General features: G+C 48.6%; 1 protein-coding gene across 1 annotated transcript in view; it reads right to left on the reverse strand.

Annotated features, from left to right (window-relative positions):
* Positions 1 to 271: 271 nt before the first annotated feature.
* SCARB1 (scavenger receptor class B member 1) overlaps positions 272 to 10,642 on the reverse strand; it is a 20,001-nt gene continuing 9,630 nt past the window's right edge. Inside the window, exons 8-12 of the mRNA XM_010171228.2 lie at positions 10,041 to 10,159; positions 8,327 to 8,400; positions 7,328 to 7,383; positions 6,720 to 6,865; positions 272 to 394 (exon numbers count right to left, since the gene is read on the reverse strand). Coding sequence (XP_010169530.2) covers positions 272 to 394; positions 6,720 to 6,865; positions 7,328 to 7,383; positions 8,327 to 8,400; positions 10,041 to 10,159 — 518 coding nt within the window. The remainder of the gene's footprint in view (positions 395 to 6,719; positions 6,866 to 7,327; positions 7,384 to 8,326; positions 8,401 to 10,040; positions 10,160 to 10,642) is intronic.

Raw genomic sequence — 10,642 nt, forward strand, 5'->3', positions numbered from 1 at the left:
GCCCACAGAGAGAGAGGGGCTGTGGAAAACGCCGGCTCCTTGGGGACAAGGGTTGTTGAACATGGTGTTCCAGGTGTCTGGAGGAGGCCTCCTGTGCCTCGGTGCGGGAGTGCTGGTGCAGCCGTGCTGTCCCACGGCTTTGCCGTGGTGTGACGGGTCTCCGCTGAGTTTCTCAGGGTGACTTCACCTTCCAGAGATCTCTGGGGATCCAAAGCAGGTCTCGCCCCCAGCACTGCTGTGTCCTGGTGGGAAGTGTGCCAGGGCCGGTGGCTCAGGCTTCGGCGTCGTCCTGGCTCAGCGTGCCAGCGTCGTGCAGGAGCGGGGTTGTCTCGGAGGAGGAGGGTGGTTTGCTCTGTGTGGTGGGGTGGCACGGGCTCTTCTCAGTGGTGGCTCTCTGAAGAGGAGAGGACAGCAGTTACAGCTATGCACTCAGTGGTGGTGGTGGTGGCACTGTGCTCAGACCTTACTGCATGCAGATGTCACCACATCCCCACTTGGGACACACGTACCCCAAACCTCTTGGACTTTCATGTGGCCTAGAACCCTTTTCCAAAGGCTTCTTAAATTGGAGATTTTTGCATCTCCTCTCCTAACAATTTCCATTCCTGCCCACTGACAGTTGTAACACCCCAAACACGCAGCCTGAAGAGCCATGTCACCAAGCAGAGGAGTTATGGGACAAAGTCAGCAGGCTGCACAGCATCAGAGAAGATGAAAGGGAGATGGACAGGATCTTCTCAGGGACACAACAGCTTCAAGATGCACAGACCCCAGCTGCAGTAGACACAGCACCCATCCCTACTATAATGGTAAGTGCAACCTCTGGGGAAGGTGAAGGGTGGAAGCTGGTGCCTTCTAGCACCGAAAGACTCCTGCTCCACCTAAAGGCTTACAACTACAAAATGGGGTCACCACCCTCAAAGTTGAAGAGAAGCCAGATACACTTTCAAGCAAAGCATGTGAGCTCCCTGGCCCTAAATCATGCAAGACCCCCAGGAGGAAGCAGCACGTGGCAGTAGCGGGTCACTCCCTGCTGCTGGGGACAGAGGTGCCCACCTGACCTGTCATCTAGAGACATTTGCTGCTTGCTGGGGACCTGGATCTGGGGTGTTGTGGAAGGACTGTGAGGCTTATCCAACCCTTTTGACTGTTACCCACTGCTTCTTCTGCATGGGCACCAATGATACCACCAGGGCCACCTGGAAAGTATAAAACATTACTACAGAGCTTAGGTGGGGGGAGATGGTCATGGTAAAAAAGATGATTGCTATTCAGGGGTCATCTCCTCTAAGCTTAAGAGTGGCCCACCCCAACAAACATCCCAAGTCAAGGCAAAAATGCTATCAGGCCTGTATGGATGAAAAGGAGCTTCTGGCCAAAAGGAAGCATAAAGATGGAAGCAAGGATAGGTAACCTGTCAGGAATACAGAGACACTGTCCCACCATGCAGGGCTGAAGACAGGACAGCCAAAACCCAACTGGAATTCAGTCAAGACAAGAAGAAGGGCTTCTATGAGTACACAGGTGACAAAAGGAAGACTAGGGGACATGTGGGCCTGCTGCTGAATGAGGCAGGGGACCCCAGAGACCAGGGGAAAGGCTGGAGCAAGGAAGACATACACTCAGGAAGAGCATGAGGTCAGAGAATACTGAAGCAACCCAGACATACAGAAACCCACAGACCCTGACAGGATGCGCCCACGAGTGCTGAGGGAGCTGGCCACCATCCCAGCAAGGCCACTCCCCATAAGCTTTGAACAGTTCTGGCAAGTGGGAGACGTGCCCAAAGACTGGAGGAAAACAAGCGTCACTCCTATCTTGAAGAAGTGCAAGAAGGAAGACCCAGGGAACTACAGGACAATCGGCCTCCCTTCAATCCTTGGGAAGGTGACGGAGCAGCTAATCCTAGGAACCATGTCCAGGCACATGAAGGACAAGAAAGTCCTCAGGAGTAGTCAGCATGGCTTCACCAAGGCGAAATCATGCTTGACCAACCTGATAAACTTCTATGATGAAACCACAGGCTCGGTAGATGAGGGGAGAGCAATGGATATTGTTTACCTCAACTTCAGTAAGGCTTTCAACACTGTCTCCCATAAGAACCTGTTAGAGAAGCTATCAAGTATGGGCTGGATGAGCAGACAGGGAGTTGGACTGAAAACTGGCTGAACAGACAGGCCCAGAGGGTCATGACAAGTGGCATGAAGTCTAGTTGGAGGCCAGTAATTAGCAGCATCCACCAGGGTCAATACTGGGTCCAATCCTGTTTAACATCTTTATTAATGATCTGCCAAGTTTGCTGATGACACAAAACTGGGAGCAGTGGCTGATACACCAGGAGGTTATGTTGCTCTCCAGAGGGACCTCAACAGGCTGGGGAAATGGGCTGGCAGGAACCTCATGAGATTCAACAAGAGGATGTGCAAAGTCTTGTACCTGAGGAAGAACAACCCCATGCACCAGTACATGCTAAGGGCCACCCAACTCTTAAGCAGTCTAGCAGAAAAGGACTCAAGGGTCTTGGTGGACACCAAGTTGAACGTGAGCAAGCAGCAGGCCTGTGTAGCAAAGGAAACTAACTGTATGCTGGGGGATCTTTCCCCTCTACTCATCGTTGGTGAGGCCACATCTGGAGTACTGTGTCCAATCTGGGCTTCCCGGAGCAAGAGACATGGAGCTACTGGAAAGAGTCCAGCAAAGGGCCACTAAAACAATTAAGGGACTGGAACACCTCATATAAACAAAGGCCAAGAGAGCTGGGACTGTTTAACCTCGAGAAGAGAAGGCTCAGGGGGATCTTACCCATGTGTACAAGTATCTGAAGGGAAGGTGTAAATACAGAGCCAGGCTCTTCTCAGTGGTGTCCAGGGACAGGACAAGAGCCAACAGACACAAACTCAAACACAGGAGGTTCCATCTGAACATTAGCAAACACTTTTTTCTTTTTTTCTTTTTTCTTTTTTTTTCTTTTTTTTTTTTTTTTTTTACTGTGAAAACGGTAAAAACTGGAACAGGATGCCCAGAGAGGTCAGGGAATCTCCATCCCTGGAGATATTAAGAGACATCTGGATGTGGTCCTGGGCAACTGGTGCTAGGTGACCCTGCTTGGGCAGCGGGGAGGACTACATGACTTCCAGGGGTCCCTTCCAACCTCAACGATTCAGTGATTTTGTATTCCTGTAATACAAACCCAGATATTTCAGACATCAGAAATTCCCTCTTGAAAGCCTTTTTGTCGAGGCTCCATGGATGCAGGAGGGGAGTGATACCCACCAGTTGACTACCTCTGTTACCCCCATGAGTTTTCACCCATTTAAAAAACTTACCTTTGGATCTCAAACACTTGTTGGGGGGGAGAAAATAAGCAAGAAAAGTGTTTCCTCACACTAATCCTACTTTTCACCCTGATCCCTACTGACATTATTATGGCTGCAGATCAGGTACATCAGGAGAAACAATAAGAGCATGTGCTTGCAGTCTGGTTGAGTATTAAAACATCTAAATTACCCTGAATAAAGCCATGAGACGTCGTTATTATTGTGCTGGTTTTGGCTGGGATAGTTAATTTTCTTCCCAGTAGCTGGTATGGGGCTTAGGTTTGGATTTGTGCTGAACACAGTGTTGATAATCCAGAGATGTGTTTGTTATTGCTGAGCAGAGCTTACACAGAGTCTTCTCACACCACCCCACCAGTGAGGAGACAAGAAATTGGGAGGGGACACCAGTGGGACAGCTGACCCCAACTGACCAAAGGGATATTCCAGACCATACGATGTCATGCTCAGCACATAACACTGGGAGAAGAAGAAGGAATGGGGGAGATGTTAAGAGTGATGGTGTTTGTCTTCCCAAGTGACTGCTACACATGATGGAGCCCGGCTTTCCTGGAGATGGCTGAACACCCGCCTGCCGCTGGGAAGTGGTGAGGGAATTCCTTGTTTTGCTTTGCTTGTGCACATGGCTTTTGCTTTATGTATTAAACTGTCTTTATATCAACCCACAAGTTTTCTAACTTTTACTGTTCTAATTCTCTCCCCCATCCCACTAGATGGAGAGTGAGCGAGTGGCTGTGTGGTGATAGTTGCCAGCTGGGGTTAAACCATGACAATTGTACCAAAGCTTGCCAAGAGGGCATATGTCTGGTAGATGTGGACAGTAAATATTTTCACTTGATTGTTTTTTAGCAGTTTAATCAAATTAGGATGAGACAAGAGTGTGTTACCTTGACTGGGTACCCACCTACAGTCTGGCTTCCCGCAACATGGTCCCCTTAAGCGGAGGCAGCTTTTTGGCAGAGGTGGGCTGGTTGGCCTTATTACTGTTTGAGTTCTTTTTATTGCTACTCCAAAATAAAGAGCATTTTTCCTAGAAGACAATCAGGCTAGTTTAAGGTGCACTTGGACATGAATTTTATGAGGGTTCCAATTTTAGGAGAAAATTTTGAATCACTGTTTAAACTACAATCTAGTTATTAATGAAGATTTCAAAATTTAGGTTAAACTAAGTCCTAGTTAAGATTTTGATCAATGTCAAGCCAGTTTTAAAATGGTCTGTTTGCCTTTTAAATGCACCACCACGCAGGCTTTAGGCCATGTTAGCAAGTAGAGGACAGCTACAATGCTGCATCTGGGCATGTTTTATGCCTGTAGATATTTACACATTTTTTAGAACTGCAGGTCCAACAGATGCATTTCAAACTGGCTCCACTATACACTAGACTATGATTTAAGTGTTTCATGGTACCTCATCTGGACTAGGTTTAGAGCACAGTGCTCCTTCCAGAAGCCAGAGGCACACAAGATACTCCAGTAAGGAGCTGGATTCAGGGAGACCTTCACACTGGCAGACACGTGAAGATGCAATGCCCCGACTCTGTGTCCCCTCTGACATCGCCTGTGACTTCCAGAGGGAGGACTGTGCATGATTAAGCAATCACCGCTAGATCAGCAACACTTCAAATCAAATGAGGAACACATCTTGGCTGCAAATTGCTGTCTTCCAGTTTACAAGCTCTTTATCTATTCATTAGGCAGAGACTTTTACATGTTGTTGCATAGCTTCCTTAGAGATTTACAAGGTCATTGAGGCTTTATAATCACTTTCCAGGTAGTCAGGCACATTCTGCAGTTAATTTTTAGTTCTAGCTCTTCATGACACTTTTGGCTGAGCACCCAAAAATGCATCTGGCTTATGCCTGGGTTTGGGCTATTTCACAAGCAGATATTCAGTTGACTTGAGTGAATTTGAAATCCAGCTTTTCTTCCTGACCCTTTCTGGCATGGTTAAGGCTCTTTGATACCAGGAACTAAGATTAGCACAAAGCAGGGTGAGGAAATGCTAGCTCAGGGCTGCATAAGGGCTTAGAAATAGCTGCCCAGCAAATACTGATATTTTTCAGATATGCTGGTGCTACGCAGCAGAGTGAAGTCTGTTTGCCAGCAGCCACTTGCATTTCCCAAAGCAGAGAGGTTCAGCTCACAATGCCCAACCACCTCAGGAGCACAGCAAGGGTTTAATGCTGAGCCCTCAGCCCTAGCATCGCTCCCACCCTGCAGAGAAGCACATAGAGGAACAAGGGGATTGGGGATCATGTGTTTAAGTCAATTAAGCAGTTGTAGGCTTGGTTAAAATCCAATTACGTGATACTCTGAGAACCCTGGTGCTATTTAAAGTGGGTTTGTATTAGCGTTTCACTGACGGTAGTTACAGGAGGTTGAGCAAAAGCAGCCCCTCGCAGGTGCTCTCACCAAAGCCTCCTCTCATCCTGAGCTTTGCTTTTTTATCCCCACAAGTAGCCTCTTCACTTCTGTAGCTTTAGAGCCAGCTCAAGCCATTTGAGTATAGTGTAAAACTAAATAAGCTTACTTTGATACAGGTGAGGGAGCTAGATCTCTACTTCAAGAGCTAAAGCTTTGGAGAGCTTAGTGCTATCAGATGAATGTTTTGGAGCTGGAGCCATAGATTTCCATCAAGAGTTTCAGCTGGTTTATAGTCTGTCCTTACAGCTCAGAGCAGACTCGTGTGCCAGCCAGGCACCCTCACTGCCCTGCCCATCGTGGGCCAACTTCTACCCAGCTGCCAGCTCCCTGCAGGCTTCAAAGGTCTTTTCTTCTCAGTAAGCTCAGACCCACAAAGGGTTTAACTTCCAGAGCTATTTGGAGTAGTTTGCAGGAAAATAAGTAAGAAAATAAGGGAAAAGGAGCATCTGGTTTGGGTTGAGAAGCAGCCACAGTGTCTGTGCCCCTTCTGCAAGAACACAGTGCCTGCATTTCATTTGTGAACAAGCTGCACTTGAGTAGCTACATCCCCTCGAGTAGACTCTGTTCAGATTAGAAAACTGTTGGGACCCCGCAGAGATGCACAGATTTGTGCAATGGCACAGACCTGCTGCTTTCCATGGAGGCTGGGCTGATGAGCTAGGCTTGCTCTTTCATTAGCTGGATGAGCTGAGAAATGCCTCCTCCTACAGGAACCCACTTCCATCACAGTTGTACACTGAGATGGCCAGAAATGCTGTTATGTTCTCTCTTTGCAGCCCTATTTCTAGATAGCTGAGGAAGTCCTGCTGCTATGTGCTGGCACCTGGCACCATTAGGACACAGTTTGTGGCATCAGCCAGTGCTTCCTCAGGAGAGTTAGATTGTCAGCCCAATCTACATCATCTGATTAAGTCTGATTTGACTAACAGCTTTTCCCATTAGACATCTGCAAGTTCTTACCTGATGCGTTACCATGAGTACAGCTGCTGAGATAATGAGCAGGACACCCAGCCCAAGGAGGACATACTGCAGGTAGTCCAGCAGCGATGGGATCAGCACCAGGTTGGTGTAAAACTGGTTTAGGACTGAGCCTTCAATGGAACCAACTCAAAAAAGCAAAGTTGTCAGTAGCATTTCCCTCCCACCCAGGGCTGAGACAGACCAGCTATGCAACTCCTTTCCCACCACAGATTAGGGAACTTATGCAAGATTCAGTTAGGTTAGAAGCTTTTAGTAAATAGTTAAGAGTCAGCTGGACATGCAGACAGCTGGAGACTGTGTTCCCTGGCCCACATGAGCACAAGGATGCTGGCAGCCCTGTTCTGGGCCCTATTTAACCCCACATCTAGGACAGAGCCAGAGGTTTACCAAGTATAGTGCAGGGTTTGTTCAGCTCAGAGGGATTAATGACATAGCCGAGTATTGCAAAGCCTTCTGTTGGTGTTTAATTAGTGTGGCAAGCTTAAAGCTTTATTCAAAGTGGAGTTTCCCCAGCCCTGGGCGATGGGGAAGCAGTTTCCCCCCCTCCCGCAGGAAAGGCTCTGCAGAATCAGGTCAAGGAAGGCAGCTCACCTCTGCAAACCACAGCAGCGGCAGGACCACTGGCTTAACCTTCCCTGTTTGACTAGGGGAAGGGAGGGAAAAAAATAAAAAATAAAAAAAATAAATACAAACTTAGATTTCTGTTTGATTTGATTTGTTTGACCAGGCCACAACCAGTGTCACAATTCTTCTAAAAGGACATCTCTGACAGAATCTAACAGACTCTAACAGACTGATAGTGGCCAGAAAACCAGTGCAAGGAGGTAGCAATTTCTGTTCCCTCAGAGAGCTGCTCCCCCCTTGAGGGACCAGGTCCCACTTGGACATTTCACGCAAGAGCAGAACTTATGCTTCCATTTGTGCTTAACTGCCTGACAGCAGCAGTGAGTGTCACCCCAAATCTGGGCGCCAGGTACAAGAACTCAGTGAACAGGGACACTAAACTTCATGCAGCTCCAAGATGTCTCAGACACCTGTGTGGTGCTACAGGGTGCTGCAGCCAAGTTCACAGCATCAGGGCTGTCTGCTGGTGCCTGCCCTGGAGCCATAGCAGCACTGCACGCTCCCACTCTTGTGGTTATTTAATATCTGGCACCACACAACTTTGTCACAGAGCCCTTCTGTTTGCTTTCACAGAGCTGAAAGTGTCTTTTTGGACACAGCCCTCAACTGTCAACCCTGTAGGCAGAGCGTTTTGCCTCTCCATGTTGGATGTAACACCTTCTGTGCAGGTGAACCACCCCTGTGCCTCCCCAGGAGGAGCAATCCCTTCATCAGCTGCCTGCTCAGGTGCAGAAAGGCTGCAGGAGCCGAGCACAGCATCGCAGCGTGTGGCTGCCTGTTTAGGATGGCACTTTGAGGTCACTGGAATAGCTGACATTTCACCACATGAGCCAGCTGGCTGCTGCACTGTGACAACTGTTAATGTTAAAGCTACTTCATCTCTGGGGAGAGTAAACCCCAGCGCCAGCAGCACTTTCTGCATGAGAAAGGGAGACAGCCATTTCCAAAAGGTGACTACTTACATTATACCAGGTACCTGCTTTATGTACAGATTCAGCTGGAGCTTGATAGAGCAATTCATGGGGATGCCTGTCATCTGCAAAGGAAGAGACCAACCAGTCCATGAGTACAGCCAACATTTGTTTGGAGAGCTTTGCAGAAGAGCAGCCCTTCATTTTCCATCATAGCTTCTCTGGGTGCCACCTTCCACAGCGATGGACTGGATCATCCAGACATGCACTGTGGTCACCACACACAATACCAGGAGCATGGCTGGGGTTTCCACCAAAGCACAGGCACCAGTCCCCAGGCTCTGGGGCTCACTGCTCATGGAGGGAAAGCACTGTCCCCATGGCAGTTTGCAGGCTGTCCCCTTCACTTGAATGCTCATCAGCCAGTGAGACTGTTGCAGACAGCAGCATTCAGAAGGGAGCACCTCCCTTGATGTGGTCTCAAGGCACAAAGACCTGAACAGACATGGCTGCTGCAGAAGAAGGCAACACACATTCAGCAGACAGACAGCAGGAACCAGGGAAGTGTTGTGTGACCAAACCTAGACACGTTCCAACTACAGCATATGCAGCCTGTAAGTGACTCCCTAGGCAGGGTGTTTTAATAGCAACTTCAGTGGTTTTGGAAGCCTGGTGAGCCTCTTCTGGTGTTCATCCTACCAGCAGCAGGATGGAAACACATCCGTGTGAAAGACTCATGCATGCAGCAAAGGACAAAACATTTCTCATAACTAGGAACCGACAGCCACTGTCCAGCAACACCTGAAGACCATGAAAACACCACACTCCAAAGCTGGTCTTGTTATCACCCATTAAGGCATTGGTTTCTCATGACACTGCAGTTATGCAACATATTTTTAAGGGCACAGAGTTTTTGTTGCATTGCCCCTGTTTGTACTCAGCAGACTGCAGCCAGATAAGAATATAGTTAATTGTACTGTTATCAGCAGATGTTTGATACTGTAATAAACTTAATTAGATTTCTGTAACTGTGATAAGAAAAGCAGAGAGAACCCAATGCCTAGATAAGAAGCATAGCTTACCTTACCCCCAAAGGGGGATTGGCTTCTTGCTTGAGGAAACACCACTGAACGTTTGGAAGATCTGACCACATGCAACACAGGCTGTGGGTGAAAGATCCTAAAGTCCCCTCCCTATCAGCAGTTGGGACAATGATGGCTTAGAACAACCCAACCCATTGGTATGGGAGCGGTGCCTTCACCCTTAGCTACAGATACGCACGAAGCGTAACGCTGCAACAGCCCAGTGCAGAAGCAGCCAGATAAGCAAGTTGAGAGAGTAGAAGAAGCCAGCTCAAATGGCAACAGTGTCAGACACAGCGTGGTCTTCAGACTTTGCTGGTCACGGCAGTACATGTTTGCAGATCTGGGGCGTAACTGGGCTGCCGCTAGATACACCTCCTGGTGTCATGGACCTGAGTCAGTGGAAAGAACTTCACTGTGCTTATCGAAACAATTATGCTTATAATTAGTTCTGCAATTCTCTAGAAGCTAGGCTAATTATTCAATTAGTTTATGGCTTTGACATTTTTATCTGCACGTGTCCTTGCCAGTCTTTGCACTATGGAACCTGCTCAGATCATTGCCACGAGAGCAGAGCAAGGCCACCACGCAACCGGTGGCAGCTCCCCACCTCAGCCCAAGCTGGATCCCTGAGGTGAAGCGAGACCCCTGCACTGGGTGAGGACCCCCCCAGGCTCACTCACCGGGTGCACGTCGAGAAAGAGCGCGTGCTGGTCCTCACTGGGGTGGAGGCCTTCAACGGCGTCGACCAGGGATGGGTCAGCATTGTAGAAGTGGGGATGGGAAAGGAACATCGGGGCATCTGGATGAGAACAAAGACACCTTAAGCTCATCCAAACCCATCTGAGACTTTTTGTTGAGGTTTTTAAGCCACTGCAGCACTTGTTCTGAACAGACTTTTATTCTTTTCTCTTCCCAACCAGAAAGTTCCTTCCCCTCCCTCCCTCCCTGTAGCTTATTCTACTGCTCTGGGAGGGTTAAGACCCAGCGTTTAAGCCACCCTCTCCCCTCATGCTCCAGGCAATGCCACGGTAACTCGTTGTACCCAGACATGGTTAGGACATCAAGTCTGAATTCTCTCCTGCGTAACCTACACTCAGTATCCAAAGTTAACATTTAATTTGGCAGTTACATTGTCTGCCTCTTCCTATCCTGGCTCCTCTGCCTGCTCTCTCCCCATGGGGACATAACATTCCCATCGTATCGTTGGGCATTCCCACAAACACCAGGCTGTCACGGGGCCATGGAACAAGGGGACTTCAGGCACAAGGATTTTCCCTCTTTC

The sequence above is a fragment of the Antrostomus carolinensis genome, unplaced genomic scaffold (genome assembly GCF_000700745.2).
Source record: "Antrostomus carolinensis isolate BGI_N321 unplaced genomic scaffold, ASM70074v2 scaffold15607, whole genome shotgun sequence".
NCBI lineage: Eukaryota > Metazoa > Chordata > Aves > Caprimulgiformes > Caprimulgidae > Antrostomus > Antrostomus carolinensis.